This window comes from Coturnix japonica, chromosome Z, assembly GCF_001577835.2.
Source record: "Coturnix japonica isolate 7356 chromosome Z, Coturnix japonica 2.1, whole genome shotgun sequence".
Taxonomy (NCBI): Eukaryota; Metazoa; Chordata; class Aves; order Galliformes; family Phasianidae; genus Coturnix; species Coturnix japonica.
Window position 1 is genome coordinate 36,188,588 of NC_029547.1, and position 14,235 is coordinate 36,202,822.

General features: G+C 50.5%; 1 protein-coding gene across 5 annotated transcripts in view; it reads right to left on the bottom strand.

Annotated features, from left to right (window-relative positions):
- The window catches only part of GKAP1 (G kinase anchoring protein 1), a 32,827-nt gene extending 25,902 nt beyond the window's left edge, over nt 1-6,925 (bottom strand). For 2 of the 5 annotated variants that reach the window (XM_015849259.2, XM_015849254.2), the window contains exons 1-4: nt 6,820-6,925; nt 4,803-4,847; nt 3,131-3,410; nt 2,091-2,234 (exon numbers count right to left, since the gene is read on the bottom strand). In XM_015849259.2, coding sequence (XP_015704745.1) covers nt 2,091-2,234; nt 3,131-3,343 — 357 coding nt within the window. In that variant the 5' untranslated portion in view covers nt 3,344-3,410; nt 4,803-4,847; nt 6,820-6,925. Of the gene's footprint in view, nt 1-2,090; nt 2,235-3,130; nt 3,426-4,802; nt 4,848-6,734; nt 6,753-6,819 lie in introns of those variants that run through there. The other 3 variants (XM_015849256.2, XM_015849257.2, XM_032441300.1) reach the window with 3 other exon arrangements.
- Between the last annotated feature and the right edge of the window lie 7,310 nt (nt 6,926-14,235).

The window sequence follows — 14,235 nt, forward strand, 5'->3', positions numbered from 1 at the left end:
AAAAGAGAGAGATAAACATGCAGAGATAAGTGGTGGCAAATGTCTAACAATGTTAGTGGTGTTCTAAACAGTATATCCAAGGCATCTTGGTTATTTATAAAGTTCATCCTTCTGCGCAAAGCTTCTTGTATAGTCCGCTGGAACTCCATTTCTCTCATTAAGCACTCTTTCCATTGTAAGTTGTAAGCAACCCTTCAAAGTCCTTGCACTTGTGCCCTTGAGTCAGCAGCAGGAAATCTATTGCAGCTCTATTCTGTAAAACAGTAGCGCTGAAAAAAAAGTTCTCAGCTTTCGATTAGTTTTCCGTTTCCTCCCAGACCGCCCTTTTGGGTGATGACTGCATCAGGTTGTTATTTCTTGACAAGTATAAATTTTTTCTGTCATTCTGACAGGGAGAAAAATTTCTGGATTCTCTATCCTTTAACTGTGGCATAACCTCTTCGTTCAAAATGATTGATTGCATAATGTGCACGCCAATACAATCCGCCTGCTGGCTACCGGATCCTACCCTCTGTGACCTTCCCCCTCCCCAAGGACATGTATCTTGTCCTTCAGGAGTCAGTTGGCCCTTTCCACAATTGCTTGCCCCTGGGAATTCCCAGGGATTCCTGTCGAGTGCGATATTCCCCAATGCTCAAGCCATTCTTGAGTAGATCGCGAGATGAAGCACGAGCCATTGTCTGTCTTGATGTGTCGCGGCACACCAAGGACAACCGATGGCAGTGGCCCAGTGTCGCTGAGCTGCAGGGGACTTAAATGTTAACATAATCATCACTCAATCAAAACCTTGACTGACAATGCACTAAACATAAGGTTACATGTAAGGTCATAATTTTTTGAGTTGACATATACACACTGATTCCAGCTTTCAATTTTAGACAATTCTATAAATGGAAATTTCTAAGCTAATGTATTATTACTTATCGACAACACGAGGTGATAACCACAAACGGAGAGAGAAAAAGCACAATAGTGGTGAATGTAATAGGCAGTGCCTGCAGGGTGTCCCGTTTCAAAGTGCACTTTGTCTTTCTCACCCATCTCAGACGTTCTCTCTCTCCTGCTGCTGACTCAAGGGCACAAGTGCAAGGACTTTGAAGGGTTGCTTACAACTTACAATGGAAAGAGTGCTTAATGAGAGAATGGAGTTCCAGCGGATATACAAGAAGCTTTGCGCAGAAGGATGAACTTTATAATATAACCAAAGATGCCTTGGACATACTGTTTAGAACACCACTAACATTGTTAGACATTGCACCACTTATCTCTGCATGTTTTGTAACCTGTATACATCACTTTATAGTTAATATGTAACAAAGTTTAAATTGTATAAGGACTAACACTTTTATATATTAGGATTAGGATCGGCGCTTGCGTTGTAACGGGGCATGGTTTTGTTAAGCATGGGGGGGGGAAATGTTGCATTAGGCGTGCACGAACACTCGGGATGTAACGCGATAGGCCCTCCCCTGCTCGGTTATGCATATGTAGAAGGATTTATGCATATGTAGAAAGGGTGTAGACGAAGTAGATAGCGGCTTATTTAAACCGCTAACACACACAATAAAACGCCATTTAGCTATTCACCATATTGGTGTGAACGTGTAGTTAAATGGGCCCCGGCTGGAGGAGGCCGGATTCGCGGAGGCTTAGCCCTTGAATCCTGGCGTGAAAGGGACCACTGGTAACAATATAGTTTTCTACATTTTTCTCTCAACAATAGGAATCTGTTCAAGACAATATTTTCTGGTGAGCTGTAAACCTCCATCAGTGAAAATAGCACCCTGGTAGCTTCAAGCATGTCAGTGTAGAAGTTGAATACAAGTTTCAAAAATGCTTTCTAATTCCAGTTTGTGTCGCTTATTCACAATTCTTCTTCTTAGAAGTCTGTGCACAGTTAAGTGCTTTGAAGGGAAAACCAAGGCAGTCAAAACTGCAATGTCCACAATGAATTGATATGTCAGAAGATTTAAATCCATTTAAATGGATTACATTTAAAAAAAAAAACAAAACAAATCTACATAGCAGACAACTTCACTGATTAACATACTTCAGGGAAGCCACAGACAGTAGAATACAGAAAGCCGTACCTGTTCATCTCTTTGCCTCCACTCTTGCCAGTTTTCTTCCTGAGAGTCCTTCTGCACTGTAGCATGCAGTTTTTGTTCATGCTGTGATAGACAACCTCCATGGGAGGATTTCTGAGGAATCTTTTTAAAAGCAAGGTTTCTGAGCTGAAATACAAAATTCCATTTCACATTAATCAAAGTGTTACTAAGAAAGAGCCTTAACAGACTAATAAAGTCATTAACACAGAGGCCAACACACTTACATGTAGTTTACTTAATAATAGCCTGGGCTACATTTTTGTTTGATCAAATACAGCACATACTATAACATATATTTTTTCTTAGTAGTAGATTAGAAAAACCAGTCACACAAAATAAACATATCTTGTCAGGTGAAAATACTTTGAACAGATCTACGACATGCTTCAGTTTTCATGTTGGTTCAGATTTTATTGTGGGCTCACACCCGAACCAAATTGAACACAACACCAATGAACATGTGGTATACGGTCCTGGTATCAACTAGCAGAGAAACTAGAGGTTCTGATAGGAAAAAGAATTAGGTCGACAGTTTTTGAAGTTTTTCAACACTCTAAAGTTAGTCCTATTTAAGAATCTACAATGAAACTTACCTTTAATTGCTTCACCACACAGATACAACAGAGCAATCTTAATTCTTTACTTAATTAAAAAAGTTTGGTGGTGAAAACCTGTCAGTTCTAGAACTCAGTGACATTCACTGGTAGAAGCATAGGCATTAACAGACATTCTTGTTCCCTATATTTCACACAAAGGCAGCACAAAAACAATCCAGTATCAATTTAGACTGGGACTTCCTTTTCCTGCTCTATAGCTTGAGCTACATTTTTGTTTAATCAGACAAAGAACACCCTAACTTGAATGAAGAACTATTTTGAAAAAGAAAAAAAATGCTATGTGATTCAGTAGTATTTCTTTCACAGACAGAATACAAAACAGTGACTTTTCAGGGGCAGAGAAAAACAAAAAGAGTATTTATCAAATAATAATCATATCCACTGCTGGAATTACAGTCCTTTTACCTCATTGGCTTCACTCTGCTGCTGTTCTTTCTTTCGTCTCCTTTTCTCTCTTTTTTTCTCATTCGTAGTAGATCTACCCTCTGACTCTTGAGATTTACCACCACCATGGCCACTTCTGCCTTTTCCAGACTTGGAATCAGTATCACTTTCCAGTTGTAGTAAGGCAAAACGAGATGCAGTGGTAGGAACTGAACTCATTATAACAGATGCCATTGCTGTGTCTGAAATTCTACTCAGCTGCTTCTCTCAATGAAGAGCTTCCTGGGAAAGCAGCGCAGAACTGAAAGTGAAAATACTGTTGATAGAACAAGTAATAATTTGATTCTGTCATCCACAGAAGTTTTGTCTCATAAAGCACAAGACAGTGTTGGAATTTAAGGGAAAATAAATAAATAAATAATCAACCCTACTACTTCTTGGTATTTTAACCACATTGTAGTAGCCTATATCTCAAGATATCTTATATCTTTATGGAGATAAAGAAAGAGCAAACTATAAAACAGATATTTTAAGCTAATGCATTTGTTCCTGAGGGACGGCATTTAGTGTGGGGGGGTGGGAAGCCACAAGCAGTCAGCCCTAAATAAACCAGCCTTCAAAGGGAGAAATGTCACAATAAAATAGAATAGCATACTGCAACAAAACATGTTCAGATTCTGTCCCTGCAGCCTGACAAACATGATTTAAGAAAGTTGGTATTCTGCATATGCAGGCTTCGATTTGAGGTAAGCTGCCTTATCTCTTGCTTTACAAGCTCAGTTTTCTTTGCATGTGACTGGAAATTATTTCAATAAACAGTATTCCTCACAGGAGGGTGAGCCGAACATTTTGGTCAATAATCTCCTCAAACATTAACTTCACCTTTTTTTACAGGAAAACAAAGGGTGTGCTGAGGAGAGGCAGAACTACAACACATATGCCTGCGGTTACCACCCATACGTATAGATAACATGTGCATCTGCCCATGACATCATTCCAAAACTCAAATCATGCATCTAGAATAAAAATGATATCTTTGGCACAGGAATATTTGTAAAACTGCAGCTTTTCCATGCAGAGTTTGGAAAACTAGATGAGTATTGAAAGTGGTCATATCCATCTGCAATGGTAAATTAGAGAAAACAAACACTATGTTGATGTATTAGGATAGAGGTTTAGTAAAACACATGCTTATTGCTTATGACCAGAAGTTAAATTCATGGTTTGACAAGTTGAATGTCTGCTTAGGTGGTCTACACATTCTTTTGTAAATAATAAGGAAGCAACCCACGTGAGACTCTATAGAAGACTCAACAGGCTCCTTCTATCAATTAAACTCCAGATTTTCTCAAGTACAAACTTCTGTCATAGCCCTAGTATATATAGATATATCAACAGGCAACAATAAAAGCACAGCAAAAACCATTACCTAAAATAATTATTTAAAAGGAATAAGAGATTTCACTTTTCAAAGATGAAGGAACCAATATGTAAGCTCATACTGCTAAGTTTATCATACTGTGAACTCTGTTCAAGTTCTCAGAAGCTGAAACAGTGTTTCTGACACACAAAGAACTGTATGACATACAAATCAGATGTTATCCAGCTGCGCTTCTTTCAAAACGAAAAACATATAGTGAAGTCTGACATATTTTCAGAACAAAACATACTGTGCAACAAATCGTGAGCCTACCTGATGGTGACCTTCAGATTCTCTGATCAGACCACAACCAAGGATCTAGGGAAAAAGAACACAAAAAACCCAGTCAGTAGCACATAAAGTATAACATGTTATGTTTTAAGTGTCAAAACAGCACAATAAATGCAGATTTTGGGACACACACATCTATGTGTACATACAAGTATGCAGACAAATATATTTTAATTCTCAGTAACTGAATGGTTATTCAGCTTAGGAGATTAGTCGGAATGAGACTCCATATTCTAATTAGCTGAACATGCAGTAAATTGGAACCTGAAGCTCAGAGAAGAGATTACAAATGCACCTGTTACAATTCACTGAAATACAGTGGCAACAACAAGATGACAGAAATGCTTATTCCTCAATTATATTTATTTCTATAGAATAAAAATGGATAGAAATTAGTTTCTAAAGGAAACAGCAAACACACAAGATCACCAGTTATTGTTTTTAGTTAAGACTGTGTGCCCCTGTGGTGCAAGTGGTAGAAGTGCCGCTCTGCTACACAGGGACTGGAATCCCAGGGGTTGAACTCGATGATCTCTAAGGTCCCTTCCAACCTGCACCAGACCGTGATACTGTGATACTGTAATACTAGAAAAGCTGTTAACATTGCTGATTTAGTTAGTAGGACACTTCAATGCAACTCTTCATATTACAGCAGAATCTAGTTACCCACTTCTGCAACATCTAAAGATAGATAGAATGATGAAAAGCTCAAAAATGCATTATTTCCTCTTAGCCCACTTCCACCTAATAAAGACACACTTTCAGAAACTTAGAAAACAGCATCTTTCCACACACAATCTTCCTGTTTCTACTACTAAGACAGTATTTGCGATCATCTGTAAATCACTGTACGGGCTTAACAAACACCTTAAATACCAGCTGACCTCAGTATTTTCCTGCAAACCTGAGACATCACTAAAATACACAGTACTTATTTGTGTGAAGGAATAAGTTCATTCTCTGCTGGCAGACCAAGTGTTGCCCTTCCTGCACCTGACCTATTGATCTTTGACCATCGGTATGCTTATCACAAGAAGCTCCAACTACTCCACCAGCGTGCTTACAGGGAATTCTGACCCACCCAGCCAGATCACCAGCTTTCTTCAGTTACCTCTGTCTCTTACACCAACTGACCAGAAGCTGTGCAGAGATATTAAAGTGTTCCAAAATCCACACAGTTACTGAAGCCAACTCAAGACATCCACTTGTCAGTGAGCTCCTCCAGTAACCTCAGCGCCACACACCCAGCTTCCAAAACCCATGTGAAAGCTGCAGCACCAGCACACACAGCAGCCACCAGTGCACAGCATTTAAAAGTGAGCGGGTTATGTGCGAATTTACCACAGCAGTTCTCAAAAAGTAATTGATTTTAGGCACTAAGGATTTTTTTATAAGTCATTCTTTAGTCCCGGGATGAAAGTGCCGGAGCAACGAGGCAAGTCTGACTTCACCTTCCCCACAGCACGCTAGCGAGGCTTGCTCTCCAACACTTTTGCTCCCCTGTTCCCCGACAAGTTAACGGAGGGTGAGTTACCGCACTCTGACAGGCGCGCCCCGCACCCACCGCACGCAGCCGGCACACACCGCGCGGCGCGGAGGCGGCGGCTGCTGGCAGCGCTCCGTGGAGAACGGGGCAATCGGGACGGAGCGCCGCGGAGCCGCACGGGGCGACACAGCCAGCTGCGGGGCGGTAAACCCGGCCCGGGCCGTCCGCAGCAGGCGCACGGACGGAACCCCAGAGCTGCCACCCGCCGCCGCCCAACGCGCCCCGGGACGGACGGAACGGCCGCCGCTCCAACGCCGGGACCCGGTGAGGCCCGCCCCGAGAGCGCCCAAGCGCCGGTCCCAGCCCTCCTTCCCACGGGCACTGGCCCGCAGCGGGCAGGGAACGGCAGCCCCATCTCCGGCCGGTACCGTGCGGACAGAGCGGGAGGACGGCAGGGCAGGGCAGCCGACAGCCGCGGAGGCGGCGGACGGGCGCGATCCGCAGGACACTCACTCCGGTTGCGGCGACACTGCGAGAGCGCAACGGAGCGGCCACGGCCCCTCGGCGGGCGGCTACAACGGCCCGGGAGGCAGCGAACGGCAGCCGGAGCCGCGGGGCGCTGCTGCGCGGGACGCCCGTTTGTTTATCGGCCGCGGCCGCTGGTTGGCCCGGAGCTGCGCGGCTGCGTCACGCGCGGCGGCGTTACGACCGGGTCGGCCCGGGCCTCCAGGCGGCCGGGCGGCCTTTAAGGGATCCTGCCGTGGTCAAAATAACCGCGGACGCGCGCCTGACGCCGGCCCGCGCAACAACAGAGGTCGAGGGAGGAGTGGGGCCGGCGGGGCTGGAGGTGACAGTGCCCAGGTCCCCCTGGAACAGGCCACGGACAGTCCCCTCCATACCATCAATTCCCAGCCCCTGATGCCCGGTCCTCAGGGCTGCGGAGACACCCAGGGTCCCCCAAGTGCCCTGTGGGGTTGTAAGCATCCCCGTGCTGCTCACCTAGACATGTAAATCCAGGGCCACACGTCTCACGCGTGGGGGATTCTCCTCTGTCCTGCTGAGCACATCCTGGGGAAAAAGGGGCCGTTAGGGACACACAGAGGGTATAGAGACAATGGGACACCCTGAAGGTGCAGGGACCCATTGTGGGCACTAGAACAGCATGGCCAAGGCACGGTCCTGTAGCCAGCTCAGCCCCAACTGCCCCCTATTGCCTCCTTCCCCTGCCCATTGCCCTCCCACATCTGGAGGGAGCCCAACAGCAGCCTTGGGGCGGCAGGAGTGTCCCCAAGTCCCAGGGGAACTGAGAACAGCAAGACATCCCAGCCCCATCCTTGCCCCAGGGTCACCCAACTCACCAATCCAGGAAGGGCAACAGCAACAGGTGGTGGCGCCTGGGGAAGAAGAGCCATGAGGCAGCAATGAGGGAACTGTGAGTCTGGGGGATCACAGGGTGACCCCATCCAAGCAGCCTGGTTGGTCCCAGGGCTGCCCCCAACCTCATGGTTGCCAAGGTCTGTGTGCGCCTCTGCCCATGGAGGAGCCCAGGGCTGGGGTTGGGCATAGGGACAGGGCAGGGGATTGGGGGGCCCAAAGGAGGGGAATAGGGGTGCCAAGAGTCTTGGGGGTGCTAAACAGAGAGGAACAGGGATCTCAAAGAGAGGAGAATGAGGGAAAATGAAACACAAGGGATTGGGGACCTAAAGAGATGAGAATTGGGTTGCCAATTAAAGGAGATCTGTTGGTGCAAAAAGCATGGGATGTGGGGACCCAAAGAGAGGGCATTTGGAACAGCCAAGAAAAGGGATTTGGGGGAGCCAGAGAAAAGATGACTAGGGTGCAAATGGAAGAAATTTGGATGTGCCAAATATAGGGGCAGCCTCTGCCAGGCAGGGACAGACCCCACCTGCTCCTGCAGAGCTCCCTGCAGGGCCATCCTTGGGCACAATCAGCATGGCTGCCCAGGCACTCACCACAGCAACTTCCGAGTCTGGCACTTGCACAAGTGGCTGTGGGGAGAGGAGTAGGAGAGAGTGAGAGAGAGACGCATCGGGGATCCCCAATGGCCAATCACCTCCAGCCCCAGCCCACATCCCCCACAGATGCTTCACCTGAGCTTCCACTGTGCAGCACAGGGCAGCAAGGAGCATCACGAGGCTGAGCACAGCTGCCTTCATCTTCCTCTGTGCTCTGGGAGCTGGGTGAGGCTGCAGGAGGCAAGGTCTGCATTTATCCTCCCAGAGCCCCTCCCACTCCCCAGATGCCCCTGGGCTTGGCAGACTCCCCTGACATGGACTGAGCCCAGCATGCAGCCGTCCCCTTCCTTGGCCCCAGGAAACATGAGGAAGCCAGGGATCAGAGGAAGAACACTGAGTGCTGGGATCCTGATGGCATTGAGCCCAAAGCCCTCAGGTCCCAGCACTCAGCACACACGGCCTTTCTTTCCCCCAGGACCACCCAGAGATAACGCTGTCCTCATATCATGTCTTTGTCCAAGGACTCATCCCTGAGTTCTGTGAGGCTGCAAGGTCAAACACTGAACAAGTGAAATGTGACATGGTCTGAGTTCTCAGGCTGCTCAGCCAACAGCCTCCCCTGCAGTGATCTCCCCATCACGGCATCATTTAGGTTAGAAATGACCTCTCAGGTCATCCAACTGTTAACTCAGATAAGAGCTGCTTCAGAAGTAATGCCTCATCTTATGTGACCTGGGCCGTAAGATCAAAGGCGGATGTTGGAGATGTGACTGTAGAGGATGAACCTTCCCAACAACATCTCATTACGTGTTGCTGCCGGGTGACAGTTGTCAGCAGATGGGCAGCCTGACAGAATGGCATCTGATGTGGAAGCACACATGAAGCAACGGTGTGCCATTGAATTCCTCCAAGTGGAAAAAAGTTACATTTGTTGACATTGACCAATATTTGCTGAATGTTTCTGGAGACCACCCGGGCACACTGTCAATCAGTACCCCCAGGTCTGTTTCCTCAACACAATCCTCTAGCCACTGCCCCAAGCCTGTAGCGCTGCCCAGGGTTGTTGTGGCCAAAGTGCAGAACCCGGCATTTGGTCTTGTTGAACCTCATCCCGTTGGCTTTGGCCCAGCTCTCCAGTCTATCCAGATCCCTCTGAAGGGCCTCTGTACCCTCAGGCAGATCGACACTCCCTGCCAATTTGGTGTCATCCACAAACTTACTGAGGGTGCACTCAATGCCCTCATCCAAGTCATCAATAAAGATGTTGAAGAGGACAGGTCCCAGCACCGACCCCTGGGGAACACCACTCATGACTGGTCTCCAACTGGATTTAACTCCATTTACCACCACTCTCTGGGCCCGGCCCTCTAGCCAGCTCCTTACCCAGCTGAGAGTGTACTCATCCAACCCACGGGCTGCCAGCTTTCGTAGGAGAACAGCATGGGAGACAGTGTCAAAGGCTTTGCTGAGGTCTAAGTAGACCACATCAACAGCCTTTCCTTCATCTATTAGACAGGTCACAGGATCATAGAAGGAGATCAGATTGGTCAAGCAGGACCTGCCCTTCACGAACCCATGCTGGCTAGGTTTCATCTCCTGGTCATCCCACACCTGCCTCGTGATCTCCCTCAAGACAATTCGTTCCATTACCTTCCCTGGCACCGAGGTCAGGCTGACAGGCCTGTAGTTCCCCGGATCCTCCTTACAACCTTTCTTGTAAATGGGAGTCACGTTGGCAAGCCTCCAGTCTTCTGGGACCTCACCCGTTAACAGGGAGCACTGAAAGATAACGGAAAGCGGCTCAGCGATCACCTCCGCCAGTTCCTTCAGCACTCTCGGGTGAATCTCATCCGGACCCATGGACTTGTGGCAGTCCAGTTGGAGTAGTAATTCCCTGACTGCTTCTTCAAGAATCACAGGGGGTTCAGTCTGCTCCCCAGCCGAGACTACTAGGTCAGAGCATGGGGAGCCCTGGGAATGACCGAGACGACTTTTAAAGACAGATGTAAAGAAGGCATTCAGAAACTCTGCCTTTTCCTTATCGTCTTCAAAAAGGGCAAGAAGGAAGACCCGGGTAACTATAGGCCAGTCAGCCTCACCTCTGTCCCAGGGAAGGTGATGGAACAGCTTGTGCTGGATGCCATCTCCAGACAACTGAGAGATAAGGAGGTTATCAGGAGTACCTAGCACGGGTTCACCAAGGGGAGGTCATGCTCGACCAACCAGGTGGCCTTTTATGAAGATGTCACTAGCTGGGTGGACAGGGGGAGGGTGGTAAATGTAGTCTACCTTGATTTCAGTAAGGCTTTTGATACTGTCCCCCATGACATCCTTATAACAAAGTTGAGGAAGTATGGGATAGATGAGTGGACAGTGAAGTGGGTCAAGAATTGGCTGACTGGCAGAGTGCAGAGGGTTGTCGTTGGCGGTGTGGTGTCTGGCTGGAGGCCTGTAACTAGTGGCGTCCCCCAGGGGTCTGTACTGGGTCCGGTCCTGTTCAACATCTTCATCAATGGCCTTGATGAGGGGATAGTGACCACCCTCAGCAAGTTTGCTGATGACACGAAGTTGGGAGGATTCGCTGACATGCCTGAAGGCTGTGCTGCCATTCAGCAAGACCTGGACAGGCTGGAGAGCTGGGCAGTAAGAAACCGGATGACGTTTAACAAAAGTAAGTATAGAGTTTTGCACCTGGGTAGAAATAATTGCATGCACCAGTACAGGCTGGGGGAAGACCTGCTGGAGAGGAGCTCTGCAGAGAGGGACCTGGGCGTCCTGGTGGACGACAGACTGACCATGAGCCAGCAGTGTGCCCTTGTAGCCAAAAAAGCCAACGGCATACTGGGGTGTATTAAAAACAGCGTGTCCAGCAGGTTAAAGGAGGTGATCCTCCCCCTCTACTCTGCCCTGGTGAGGCCTCATCTGGAATACTGTGTCCAGTTCTGGGCTCCCCAGTACAAAAAAGACAGGGATCTCTTGGAAAGAGTCCAGCAGAGGACCACAAAGATGGTGAAGGGCCTGGAGCATCTCCCCTATGAGGAGAGACTTAGGGAACTGGGTCTGTTTAGCCTTGATAAAAGAAGGCTGAGTCCGTGCCTCAGACGCCGCACTCTCACAGCCACCCATTTCCTCATATCCCTTGGTATCCCCACACAGCCCACTACAACCCCATATACCCCAAGATCCACTCCTACATCCATCCCACTGCCCCCCACAGCCCCATATTACCCTATTCTCCCCCCATCCCCCCCACCTCATAGCTACACATTAACCTACAGCCCCCTCAACTCCCCCAGTGCCCTCACTCCTCCCTCACTGCCCCCTACACCCACAGCCCACCTCAGCCCCGGGGGGCACCGGGAGCAGCGCTGGACGCCTCGGGGGGGGGGCACCGCCCGGATGCGGGCAGCAGCGCTGCGGCCGTTAAGGCCCCGAGTCCTTCAACCGCTCCAAATCCCCGCATCCCACGCCGGAGGGGAGGGCGGGCCGCTTCGGGCCGCGCACGGTTCCTCGCCCTGGCCCGGACCCGGAGCCGTTCTGCCGCTGACCAATGAGATGGCGACATGGGGCCGGAACTGCCGCTGACCAATGAGAGACGGGGGCGGGGCAGAGCGGCGGTGTGGGAGGGGCTCCGGGTGCGTTCTGTCGTTACAGGGGATGGGATGTGGGATCGGGATTGGGATTGGGATTAGGGATGGGGGATTGGGATTGACGGGTGGGAGATGGGTTTGGGATGAGGGGTTGGGAGCGAGATTTGGAATAGAGATTGGGATGTGGGATTTAGGACGTGGGACTGAAATGCGGGATTGGGGCGTTGGATCTCACTGGGCTGTGGGATGTGGGGATATGGATATGTGATGGATATGGGATGGGATATCGGGAACTGGGATATATATGGGGTGGGCTGTGCATATGGGATGGACTTGGGATGCATATGGGATCACGGAATCCTAGAATGGCTCAGGTTGGAAAAGAGCTTCAAGGTCCTGATATCCAACTGCAGCCCAACCGTAGAATCAATGCAATCAATCTCTCCAGCTGCGTCTGCAGCGCCTTTCTCCCCTCCAGCAGATCAGCACTCCCTCCCAGCTCGGTGCTGTCTGTGAACTTACGGAGGGCGCACTCAATGCCCTGGATGAGATCCCTGATCAAGGTGTTCAATAGGAGCGTCCCCAGTGCCGAGCCCTGGGGGACACCACTCGTGGCTGGCCACCAGCCAGCAAATGCTGCTCTGGGTGTCCAGGCTTGGCTGAGTGAGGACAAAACTGCCTGGCCTCAAACGAGGCAGAGGAGCCACGATGCCATGTGAGGTATCTTTATGGCTGTCTGTACATCGCACAGCAGGCCCGGCTGCCCCTGCTTCTCCCCTCCATGGGAGCTGCCCCTGCTGCCGCTCCCGGAGTCTCTTCTGAGCTGGGGGGCTGTGACACGGCACAAATGAATGCAGGCAGAGGGATACGTCAAAGGAAACACAAAGCATTTAATGACAAATCATAGAAAACAATGAGGTTTTTTATTCCTAAAATCTCACAACAATTGAGAGTCCGGTGTCCCATCCCACTGCAATGATGACTTTGGAGGATGGCTCTGTTCTGCAGGGGAGGGATGGGGCTGCTGCTGGTGCCCCTGGAATGCTGCCGCTGCTGCCTGGTGCTGCAGGGCCGGCGAGGAGCTCAGGGTTACAGGTAGCCGTACATGTCAGCTATGGCCATTTCTATCTCCCGCTGCACCAGGAACTGCACGGGGCCGATCTTCATCTGCTGGGCCGCCCGCTGCCGCTCCTCCTGGGCCAGCCTCTTCATGCGCTCCCGCTCGAGCCGCTGCTCGGCTGTGATGGGCAGCGATTCCTCCAGCACTCTGGGTAGCGCACGGCCACCTGCCCGGGGCCCCACGCAGGGCACAAAGTCCATGGGGCGCTGTGGCCGAGGCTGCTGCTGGTGCAGCTGTGGCAGTGGGTCCCTGCACAGCACTGAGCTCCTCCATGGTGATGGGCGCAGGCAGCTCTGCACCGTCTTGGCAGCGTTCTCCTTCCGCGCCGTGCTGCCTGGAGGTGCCGGCACTGCCTTGGCTGAGCCTCTGCCTTGGGGCTGGAGGGCAGCAGGGCTGGCGCTGGGTGTGGGTTGGGGCTGCACAGAGAGTGGCTGGCGCACCGGCCCCACCGCAGTCACTCTCTGCCCCAGCGGGTGCACGGCCTGGATGGATTCACACAGGTGCACGTGCAGCTCGCTGGCAGTGCCCTTTTGCCCGCTGCTGCTGGCTCCTGTGTTGGCCCCAGGCTGCTTCACTTGATGTGGGCGTTTGCAGCCTTTTCTTTCTTTTCCTTCCTTGCTTGGCAGCAGCTTCCTTTTCTTGGCTGGAGCGCTGCTGGTGGGCTGCTCCTGCTGGGAACTCTCCCCTTTCTGGGCCATGTCAGCAGGCGCAGGGCGCTTGGCCCGCTTGGTGCTGCCCCTCTTTTTCTTATCTGCCACCCGGCAGATAGTAGAGCCCAGTGACGGTGGAAAGGGAGCATGAAGAACCTGGGGCTGCCTTGGCTGCACCTCCTCGATGGGCTGTGCGGGTTGGGCTGAGGGAGGTGTGGTGACAGCCAGCGTGGTTGGCAGCGGACTGAGCCGGGCACTCGCTGGTGGCACGACAGGGCACAGCCGTGACAACCCACACTGCAGCTCAGACAGGAACCCAGGGGATGGTGGAAGCCCCCAGAAGGGGTCGCTGTGGGTCCTGCTGGCAGCCTGTGCCTCCGTGCTGAGCTCTGTGCTTTCCCAGGGGTTGTCAGGGAGCTCAGCGATGAAGCATCCTGGGGCAGGGCTTCTCGGCTTCTTGTGGGGCACCTCAGCAGCTCTTGCCACATCTGAAAATGCAAGATGATCACCGTTTTGGGGACTTCCCACACACACTCTGTGCAAACACACACCTGTGGGCTGTGCAGCCCCCAAACTCACCACTGATCCAAGAG